We start from the raw sequence: 11,812 nt of genomic DNA on the forward strand, positions 1-11,812 counted from the left end.
TACAACCTGACTGGTACCCCCCCACTACAACCTGACTGGTACCCCCACACTACAACCTGACTGGTACCCCCACACTACAACCTGGGTGGTACCCCAACACTAGTACCTATATGCTTGTTGAAGTCTGGCTTGACTCTGAAGAATTTGCCACATTCTTTGCACTTATGCGATTTCTCTCCAGTGTGAAGTCAATGGTGGAGTTTTAGACAAGAGGCTGATGTGAAGCCTTTTCCACATGCAGGACACTTGAGTTTCTCCCCTGTGTGAGTCATCACATGCCTGACCAGATGTCCCTTGCAATAGAAGCATTTGTCACATTCGTTGCACTCGTGATATATCTGATGTATTTCATATTTAGTTAATGTGTTTACTGCACACAGGACACTTGTGAGGTTTCTCCTCTGTGTGACTTATCTTGTTTATTTTTTTAAGGCTTGGTTTCTTAAAGCCTTTACTGCACACAGGACGGGTAAGTAGTACTTGCATCTAAAAGATTTGCCACATCAGTATATATGTAAACACATCATTGCGCACCACAACCACACGTAAAACACAAATAAACAGACAACTGATTTTAAATCAAAACAAATACTTTATTCAAACAGAAAATGGAAAAGCATTGAGAGGCTAGGACATGCAGGCCTGTGATTTCAGTTAGCTAGCTAGTTTCACCAAATATTCTTGAATAAATTAAAAGTGTACACACACACACACACACACAAAAGGTAAAGACCAAATGATCGAGAGTATCAACTAATGTTATCTATAGTTGTTCATAGACTTGGCTAACAGACTGTTACAGACGTGTGTGTTCCTGTTATATAGACTGGTAATAAACAGAGGCCTAACTAACTCTGGACGGGTCTGGAGAACTGATAACACAACGTGAGCATAATAAAACGATCACAGCATACCGACTAAACATTTTACGTCATGTCATTCACAGATGTTATATTTGTTTACAGCGTGTGAGACGTTGTATGGTTGTGAAAATACGCGGGTTCATATGCACGAAGAGTTGTTTGCGTAACCAGGGGTTTCCGTTAGCAAAATGTAGGGGCCGGACAAAGTGACCGGACACGTTTTAATTGATCACATCAGACAACATCTGAAAAATTTACCGGACCCATTATGCATTGGCTGCATCAACCCATTTAGTCCATTCACCCACGGTGCTCAGAATGACAGAAATCACATTTAGATTATGGTTATTCATCTTAACCAAAACATGCAACTCCTGTAATGAAGCTGCCAAATAAAAAAACATTTGTAAAAAATAAATAAATGCAATTCTTGAGAACACCATTCTAAACTGTGCACCTGATGCTTGTGGTTCTATATATACACACACACTACATGACCAAAAGTATGTGGACACCTGCTCATCGAAAATCTCCTTCCAAAAATCATGGCCATTAATATGGAGTTGGTTCCCCTCTTTGCTGCTATAACAGCCTCCACTCTTCTGGGAAGGCTTTCCGCTAGATGTTGGAACATTGCTGCAGGGGGACTTGCTTCCATTCAGCCACAAGAGCATTAGTGAGGTCGGGCACTGATGTTGGGCAATTAGCCCTGGCTCGCAGTTGGCGTTCCAATTCTTCCTAAAGGTGTTTGATGGGTTGAGGTCAGGGCAATGTGCAGGCCAGTCAAGTTCTTCCACACCAATCTAGACAAACCATTTCTGTATGGACCTCGCTTTGTGCACGGGGGCATTTTCATTCTGAAACAGGAAAGGACCTTCCCCAAACTGTTGCCACAAAGTTGGAAGCACAGAATCACCTAGAATGTCATTGTATGCTGTAGCGTTAAGATTTCCCTTCACTGGAATTAGGGGGCCCGAACCATGAAAAACAGCACCAGACCATTATTAATACATCAAATTTGACAGTTGGCACTATGCATTCAGGCAGGTAGCGTTCTCCTGTCATCCGCCAAACCCAGATTCATCCATCGGACTGCCAGATGGTGAAGCGTGATTCATCTCTTCAGAGAACGCGTTTCCACTGAACACTATTATTGCCCTTTATTGCCCTTTACACCACTCCAGCCGACGCTTGGCATTGCGCATGGTGATCTTAGGCTTGTGTGCAGCTGCTCGGCCGTGGAAACCCATTTCATGAAGCTCCTGACAAACAGTTATTGTGTTGACGCTGCTTCCAGAGGCAGTTTGGAACTCTGTAGTGAGTGTTGCACCCGAGGACAGACGATTTTTACACGCTACAGCACTTGGCGGTCCCGTTCTGTGGGCTTGTGTGGCCTACCACTTCGCAGCTGAGCCGTTGTTGCTCCTAGACGTTTCCACTTCACAATAACAGCACTTACAGTTGACCGGGACAGCTCTAGCAGGGCAGAAATTTGACAAACTGACTTGTTGGAAAGGCGGCATCCTATGACGGTGTCACGTTGAAAGTCACCGAGCTCTTCGATAAGGCCATTCTACTGCCAATGTTTGTCTATGGAGATTGCATGGCTGTGTGCTCGATTTTAATACACCTGTCAGCAACGGGTGGCTGAAATAGCCGAAATCCACTAATTTGAAGTGGTGTCCACATACTTTTGTAAACACAGTGCATCTCAGATCATCATCTCTGTTAGAAATATAGAACGAGGATCTACTGATGCAAAGTACGGTTTGCTAACATGACTATTGTTGATATGAAAAACCAATGGAATAGGAGAGAAATGGCTTAATGAGGAAGTCTTGATAAAATAATTGCCTCCACGTTTATGGTCGGACTTTGTAAGACATGCCTCATAATATGAAGTAAAACTTTCGGGTGCCTTCAGAGAAAGTATTCACACCCCTTTGAACTATTTTCACATTTTCTTATGTTACAAAGTGGGATTAAAATGGATTTTTAATTTTTCACACAAAATACTCTGTCAAAGAAAAATTCAAAACACAAATATATATTGATTAGATAAGTATTCAACCCCCTGAGTCAATACATGCTAGAATCACCTTTGGCAACGATTACAGCTGTAAGTCTAAGAGCTTTGCACACCTGGATTGTACAATATTTGCCCATTATTCTTACAAAAATTGTTCAAACTCTGTCAAGTTGTTTGTTGATCATTGCTAGACAGCCATTTTCAAGTCTTGCCATAGATTTAAAGCAAATTTAAGTAAAAACGGTAACTCGGCCAGTCAGGAACATCTACTGTTGTCTAGGTAAGCAATTCCAGTGTGTATGTTTTAGGTTATTGTACTGCTGAAAGGTGAATTCATCTCCCAGTGTCTGGTGGAAAGCAGACTGAAGGAAGTTTTCCTCAAGGATTTTCCTGTGCTCATCTCTACTCTGTCTTTTACACCCCCCCCAAAAAAAGCCACCACTAGGCTTGAAAATATGAAGAGTGGTACTCAGTAATAAGTTGTATTTGACCCAAATATAACACTTTGTATTAAGGACAATTAAGGACAAGTATTACTGTAGTGCCTTATTAATAACAGAATGGGATGTTATGGAATAGTTTTCACTCTGTCAATTAGGTTAGTATTGTGGAGTAACTACAATGTTGTTGACCCATCCTCAGTTATCTACTATCACAGCCATTAAAACTTGTAACCATTTTAAAAATCACCATTGGCCTCATGGTGAAATCCTTGAGCGGTTTCTTTCCTCTCCGGCAACTGAGTTTGTAAGGACGCATATATCTTTGTTGTGACTGGGTTTATTGATACACCATCCAAAGTGTAATTAATAACTTCACCATGCTCAAAGGGATATTCAATGTCTGCTTTTTTATTTTATTTTTACCAATAGGTGCCTTTCTTTGAGAACTGTTGGAAAACCTCCCTGGTTGAATCTGTGCTTGAAATGACTAATTTAAAAATCATGTTGAACACTATTATTGCACACACAGAGTCCCATGCGACTTGATATGTGACTTGTTAAGCACATTTTTATACCTGAACTTATTTAGGCTCCTTACCATAACAAAAGGGTTGAATACTTATTGACTCAAGACATTTTAGCCTTTCATTTTTAGTTAATGTCTAAAAACATAATTCCACTTTGACATTATGGGGTATTGTGATGTCATTATGGGGTATTGAGATGTCATTATGGGGTATTGTGATGTCATTATGGGGTATTGTGATGTCATTATGGGGTATTGTGATGTCATTATGGGGTATTGTGTGTAGATCACTGACACAAAATCAAATCCATTTTAAATTCAGGCTGTGAGAACAAAATGTGGAAAAAGTCAAGTGGTGGGAATACTTTCTGAAAGCACTGTTTTCAAATTGCTTATTGCCTCCAGCTCACATTGCCAAGCGGTGGGTGAGGCGCTGATAGACTGCCTACCGTTGCATATGCACTCAAATTGGAGGCGCACTTCAATTAAGGCATACCAGTTGAGAAATAAAAATAGGTATTTTTTTATTCTTTATTTTATTTTATCGTGGCCATCAAAACTGTTAATTAACACGCGATTGCATTTAGAATTGTTGCGTAATAACTGGGCGTATAAAAACACTTTTCAGTCCAGCAACGAGCTGAACCAGGTTCTCAGCAGCAGCTCTGTCTGACAGGTGATGTTCAGGTCAAAGTCTCTGTATGCTGTGGCGTGTGATAAAAGACGACTAACGAAAATACAAAAACGCCAATTTAATTCCACTTAATTATGCACATTTACCTAGAAGGCCGATAAGCATGACCGGGCAAATGTATTTCCATCAATGGGGGGAAAAAAGAAGCAATTTTTTGCAAATAGGATTCTTCCGGACAATTTGGCTGAGGCAAATTTTATTTATCGGCTTACTTTTTTTTTTTGGGGGGAGTTGGGCAAAAGCCGCCAATTACCAGTTTCTAGAAATCCTGTTGCGCACACACACACACACACACACGTTACTGAACATATCTAGCCAGCCTAGATATGTTGACTCAGATCAGCAGAGTTCTGTACTCAATGTGAAGAAAATAGATAGATAATGAATAGAAGCTGAACAAGCTGATGAGTTACCCCAAAACAGGTGGTGGTAAAAACCTAAGAGAAACAAACTAAATATATGACGAAATAAAACATTCAAATCTTATTTGACTTGTTAAAAAGCTTAAACAAACCAGAACGGTTTGTGGGTGAAAACGTAAGCAGAAAGACGAGCTCTTCTGTCGAGCATAAACATCTCACACAAACACGTACGTACGTACACACACACACACAATGGATACCAACTAAAACACACCGCCACATCCACGATGCTAAATCAGAAAAAGTCTATTTTCTTCGTCTTTTTATTTTTTTTTTTTTTTTTTAAAGCTGTTCCTTTATAGAAACTCCAACTTGGAAATTACTCTGTCACCATCAAGCTGCTGGGGGTAACGGCATCACCAACACTGTTGCTGGGCAACTGGGATGCAAACCACATCCTGGCCACCCGAGGCTGAGCGTGTGGCTCCGCGTCAAGGAGATTAGGGTGGGGTGCCAATCGACCATCTAATACACCAAAACCTGGTAACCCATCACCACAGCCTCCCTCCTTGCCACTACAGGGCCCCTCTCTGTGCTGCTCTGGGGTTACAGACAGATGTCAGTTAAACAGACACTCACACAGCCAGAGATAAGTCTTCAGTCAGGCTAGGGCCTTCCTCCTCAGCCCTAACCTATCCCTCTCTCTGCTCTGTCGTTTCCACAGAGGTAAATACTGCTGCTGGCCTTGAGAACACACTGCAGAAGTTATGAAGGGCGCACGGCTGGAATGGAGAAACCAGATAATAAACACACACTCACACACCTCCTCTACTCTCTCTCCTCTATCGTTCCTCCTGGTCCAGCCTTCCTGCATCTCTTAAAACTCTCTGCTCCTGTCCTCCTTCCTCTGAGAGAAGCAGTTATTAACACACACCTCACCACAACGAGAGGAGAAAAAGCTCTCAGACAATTCAACTCATTCCACCCCTCCAAAAAAAAAGCTTTTTTAGTTTTCATTTGAGCTTTTCCACCCCCAAAAAATGAGTTTCTCCTTCTTCTCTCTCTCCAACAGTCTTCTCTCCAACAGTCTTCTCTTCTGCTTTAGCGTATATTCTCCTTCTCCACTCGAAGGTGGTGTGGGAGGTGGCCAGCGGTTCTCAGCAGTTGATTGGTTGTCTGAATGCTTTGGGCGTGGTCTGTGTGTGACCCGGTTCAGCCCACTTTGGCCCAGGTGAGGAAGGCAGGAATGTCCCTGACCGGCACATTTCTGGTCAGGGCTTTGACCCGCAGGTTACGGTCATCTGTCAGGAGAACCACCTCCCGACGCAAGCGCACCGGACCGTCTGGGAGAGAGGAAAGAAGAGAGAGGAGGGGAGGTATGAGAGACGGAGGGAGGAGGGGAGGTATGAGAGACGGAGGGAGGAGGGGAGGGTATGCAGAGACGGAGGAGGAGGGGAGGTATGAGAGACGGAGGGAGGAGGGGAGGTATGAGAGACGGAGGGAGGAGGGGGAGGTATGAGAGACGGAAGGAGGAGGGGAGGTATGAGAGACGGAGGGAGGAGGGGAGGTATGAGAGACGGAGGGAGGAGGGGAGGTATGAGAGACGGAGGGAGGAGGGGAGGTATGAGAGACGGAGGGAGGAGGGGAGGTATGAGAGACGGAGGGAGGAGGGGAGGTATGAGAGACGGAGGAGGAGGGGAGGTATGAGAGACGGAGGGAGGAGCGGAGGTATGGAGACGGAGGGAGGAGGGGAGGTATGAGAGACGGAGGGGAGGGGAGGTATGAGAGACGGAGAGGAGGGAGTATGAGAGACGGAGGGAGGAGGGGAGGTATGAGAAGCGGAGGGAGGAGGGGAGGTTATGAGAGACGGAAGGAGGAGGGGGGTATGAGAGACGAGGAGGAGGGGAGGTATGAGAGACGAAGAGAGGGAGGTATGAGAGACGGGGAGAGGAGGGGTATGAGAGACGGAGGGAGGAGGGGAGGTATGAGAGACGGAGGGAGGAGGGGAGGTATGAGAGACGGAAGGGAGGAGGGGAGGTATGAGAAGCGGAAGGGAGGAGGGGAGGTATGAGAGACGGAGGGAGGAGGGGAGGTATGAGAGACGGAGGGAAGAGGGAGGTATGAGAGACGGAGGGAGGAGGATGGAGGGAAGGGAGGTATGGAGACGGAAGGAGGAGGGGAGGTAAGGAGACGGAGGAGGAGGGGAGGTATGAGAGACGGAGGGAGGAGGGAGGTATGAGAGACGGAGGGAGGAGGGGAGGTAGATGATGAGACGGAGGAGGAGGGGAGGCATGAGAGACGGAAGGAGGAGGGGAGGTATGAGAGACGGAGAGGAGGAGGGGAGGTAGAGAGACGGAGGAGGAGGGGAGGTATGAGAGCGCGGAGGGAGGAGGGGAGGTATGAGAGACGGAGGGAGGAGGGGGTATGAGAGACGGAGGAGGAGGGGAGGTATGAGAGACGGAAGGAGCGGAGTATGAGAGACGGAGGGAGGGGGTATGAGAGACGGAAGGAGGAGGGGAGGTATGAGAGACGGAAGGGAGGAGGGGAGGTATGAGAGACGGAGGGAGGAGGGGAGGTATGAGAGACGGGAGGGAGGAGGGGAGTTATGAGAGACGGAAGGAGAGGGGAGGTATGAGAGACGGAAGGAGGAGGGGAGGTATGAGAGACGGAGGAGGAGGGGAGGTATGAGAGACGGAGTGAGGAGGGGAGGTATGAGGAGACGGAGGGAGGAGGGGAGGTATGAGAGACGGAGGGAGGAGGGAGGTATGGTAGACGGAAGGAGGAGGGGAGGTATGGAGAACGGAAGGAGGCAGGGAGGTATGAGAGACGATGGGGGGAAGGGGAGGTATGAGAGACAGGAGGGGAGGAGGGGAGGTATGGAAAGAGAGGAGGGAGAGGGGAGGTATGAGAGACGGAGGAGGAGGAGGTATGAGAGACGGAAGGAGGAGGGGAGGTATGAGAGACGGAAGGAGGAGGGGAGGTATGAGAGACGAAGGAGGAGGGAGGTATGAGAGACGGAGGGAGGAGGGGAGGTATGAGAGAGACGGAAGGAGGAGGGGAGGTATGAGAGACGGAGGAGGAGGGGAGGTTAGAAGAGACGGAAGGAGGAGGGGAGGTATGAGAGACGGAGGAGGAGGGAGGTAGAGAACGGAGGAGGAGGGGAGGTATGAGAGACGGAGGGAGGGGGGAGGTATGAGAGAGGACGGATGGAGAGGGGAGGGGAGGTATGAGAGACGGAAGGAGGGAGGGGAGGTATGAGAACGACGGAGAGGAGGGGAGGTATGAGAGACGGAGGGAGAGAGGGGAGGTATGAGAGACGGAAGGAGGAGGGGAGGTATGAGAGACGGAAGGAGGAGGGAGGTATGAGAGACGGAAGGAGGAGGGAGGTATGAAGACGGATGAGGAGGTATGAGAGACGGAGGGGGGTTAGGAGGGGAGGTATGAGAGACGGAAGGAGGACGGGAGGTATGAGAGAACGGAAGGAGGAGGGAGGTATGAGAGAGGTATACGGAAGGAGGAGGGAGGTATGAGAGAGGAGGAGGAGGAGGTATAGAGACGAGGGAGGAGGGGAGTGAGACGGAAGGAGAGAGAGGAGGTATGAGAGACGGAGGGAGGGGAGGGTATGAGAGACGGAAGGAGGAGGGAGGTATGAGAGACGGGAAGGAGGAGGGGAGGTATGAGAGGACGGATGAGGCGAAGGGGGAGGTAGAGAGACGGAAGGAGGAGGGGAGGTATGAGAGACGGAGAGGAGGAGGGGAGTATGAGAGACGGAAGGAGGAGGGGGTATGAGAGAAGAGAAGAACGGAGGGAGGAGGGGGGAGGTATGAGAGAACAGGGGGGAGCGAGGATGCAATATGCGGAGGAGGAGGAGAGAGGAGATGAGAGAGACGAGGAGGAGGAGGAGGAGGAGGTATGAGAGACGGTGAAGGAGGAGGGAGGTATAGAGAGGAAGAGGGAGAACGGGGGAGGAGGGGAGGTATGAGAGACGGGGGAGGAGGGGAGGTATGAGAAAGAGAGACGGATAAAAAGAGGCACGGAGGGAGGGGGAGTTAATGAGGACGGGATGGAGGGGAGGTATGAGAGACCGGGTGGAGAGGAGGGAGGTATGAGAGACGGTGGAGGAGGAGTAATGGTTAGATAAAATATAGTATAGACTAATTGTGCAACACGGCATCATAGAGTGTGTGGGATAGGAAAGGAGACACTACCTGTGCTGGTGCAGCATCATAGCTTTTAGGCCTCATCTATATTGCAGTAGTGGAGCAGCAGACAAGATGACATCATCATTGTTTCCCTGGTGAGGGGGGGTGGGGGGGGGGGGGGGGGGGGGGGGGGGGGGGGGGGGGGGGGGGGAGAGAGGACGGTGATCTAAAAGCTGATTTCATATGACAGTCCGAATGATGAGAATAGCATTGACTTGCACGTCAAAGACTGCTCCAAACTCGAATTCACTATACAGCAGATGGTAAAAATACTTGACAGAGACTCTGGGGCACTCGACAACACGTTTAATGATACACGGTCACACCCAACCCAAAAACCTTGTTTGGTTCCCCCGGAGGTTGTCTTCGCTGCGGAAGGCGAATAGACTTTCCAGTTGAGACATTCCTCTGCTTGGTCACGCTACTGAGACAGGCTCCTGGCCTCGAAAACCGCTCGCTCAGAAACGCCATGCGGCCACTTAGCCTTCTCTCTGCGACCGACCAGCGTGCGGGTCGGGCCACCACCACGTGTTTTCCACGACAACACACTGCGCACCACGCCATGCCAGAGCCATCGCAGCTCTCCTGCCCGCTTTGGCCAGACATCCACTCTGTTATCACTGGGAGGAGGAGGGAGAGGAAGGACGAGGAGGGGCGAGAGAAGAGGAGGGAGCAGAGAGAGAGAGAAGAGGGGGAGAGGAGAGAGAGAAGAGAGGAGAGGGAGAAGAGGAGGGGGAGAGAAGAAGAGGGAGAGAAGAAGAGGGAGAGAGAAGAGGAAAGAGAGAAGAGGAAGGAGAGAAGAGGAAGGAGAGAAGAGGCAAAAGACATTACAGTCAGAACTAAACATTCCCCTAACTCCTAAAACCTGATATTGATGGCTGACTGTCTCTCTCTCGCTCTCTGCTTGGGAAACATATGTTTACATTGCCAAAGCAAGTGGAATAGACAAAGGGAAATAAATAGTCAACATTACACTCACAAAAGTTGTAAAATAATCTAGACATTTCAAATGTTAGATTATTGGTTATGTACAAGTAGTTGAAGTATGAAAGAGAAAATACAAACACATAAATATAGATTGTATTGGGGACAGACGGACAGAGCAGGGGACAGACAGAGATGAGCAGGTAACAGAGGCAGGGCCTTACATTTGGCAGAAGCAATCAGGCTAGGCTAGGGTCGGCTAGGATAGGGTAGAGTCGGCTAGGCTTGGGTAGGGTTAGCTAGGGTAGGGTCGGCTAGGGTAGGCTTAGGTAGGGTCGGCTAGGCTTGGGTCGGGCCGGCTAGGCTCGGCTAGGGTAGAGTCGGCTAGGCTAGGGTAGGGTTAGGCTAGGGTAGAGTCGGCTAGGGTAGAGTCGACTAGGGTAGAGTCGGCTAGGCTTGGGTAGGGTCGTCTAGGCTTGGGTAGGGTAGGGTTTGCTAGGGTAGGGTTGGCTAGGCTAGGGTCGGCTAGAGTCGGCAAGGGTAGGGTCGGCTAGGCTAGGGTCAGGTAGGGTCGGCTAGGGTCGTCTAGGCTTGGGTAGGGTCGTCTAGGGCAGGGTCGGCTAGGGTCAGCTAGGGCCTGAACGTGGGAATGGGTAGGGCTCAGGCTTACATGCCATGCCCGTGCAGGCCTCACATATGAGGGGCACCACCAGTATGGACCGTGCCTTCAGACAGTATTCATACCAGTTGACTTATTCCACATTATATGTTGAGTTACAGCCTGAATTAAACATTCATAAAAAATAATAATTATCTCACACACAATATCCCATGTTTTTAGAAATCAATACGGACAAAAGTTGACACACCTACTCATTCAAGGGTTTTTCTTTATTTTTTACTATTTTCTACATTGCAAAACAATAATGAAGACATCAAAACTATGAAATAACACATATGTAGTAACCAAAAAAAGTGTTAAACAAATTAAAATATATTTTATATTTGAGATTCTTCAAGTAGCCACCCTTTGCCTTGATGACAGCTTTGCACACTCTTGTCATTCTCTCAACCAGCTTCATGAGGTAGTCACCTGGAATGCATTTGATGTCTAAACTATTATTCTACAATGTAAAAATAGTTTTTTTTTTAAGTAAAAAAATACTTAAATGAGTTGGTGTGTCCATACTTTTGACTGGTATTGTAAGTACTAGAATGCTAGAATCACCTTTGGCAGCGATTACAGCTGTGAGTCTTTCTGGGTAAGTCTCTAAGAGCTTTGCACACCTGGATTGTACAATATTTGCACTTTTTCTTTTTTAAATTCTTCAAGCTCTGTCAAGTTGGTTGTTGATCACTGCTAGACAGCCATTCTCTAGTTTTGTCATAGATTTTTAAGTCAAAACTGTAACTAGGCCACTCAGGAACATTCTGTCGTCTTGGTTTTGATTTTATTTTAACCTTTATTTAACTAGGAAAGTCAGTTAAGAACAAATTCTTATTTACAATGACGGCCTACCGTGGGTTAACAGTGGGTTAACACAAGGCAGTTAAAAGTGGGTTAACTGCCTTGTTCAGGGGCAGAAAGACATATTTTACCTTGTCAGCTCGGGGATTCGATCTTGCAACCTTTCGGTTACTAGTCCAACGCTCTAACCACTAGGCTACCTGCCGCCCCTACACTCTAACCACTAGGCTACCTGCCGCCCCTACACTCTAACCACTAGGCTACCTGCCCCCCCTACACTCTAACCACTAGGCTACCTGCC

At 47.6% G+C, this 11,812-nt stretch overlaps 2 protein-coding genes across 2 annotated transcripts in view; both read right to left on the reverse strand.

Annotated features, from left to right (window-relative positions):
• Window positions 1–11,812, reverse strand: part of LOC111964034 (astrotactin-2) — a 798,238-nt gene that overhangs the window by 254,462 nt on the left and 531,964 nt on the right. The gene's annotated exons all lie outside the window — the stretch shown is intronic.
• LOC111964039 (telomerase-binding protein EST1A-like) overlaps window positions 3,422–11,812 on the reverse strand; it is a 42,668-nt gene continuing 34,277 nt past the window's right edge. The window contains 1 exon segment of the mRNA XM_023987709.2: window positions 3,422–6,330. Within this exon segment, the coding sequence (XP_023843477.2) occupies window positions 6,130–6,330 (201 nt within the window). The 3' untranslated portion in view covers window positions 3,422–6,129.

Source organism: Salvelinus sp. IW2-2015, linkage group LG5 (genome assembly GCF_002910315.2).
Source record: "Salvelinus sp. IW2-2015 linkage group LG5, ASM291031v2, whole genome shotgun sequence".
NCBI classification, from domain to species: Eukaryota; Metazoa; Chordata; class Actinopteri; order Salmoniformes; family Salmonidae; genus Salvelinus; species Salvelinus sp. IW2-2015.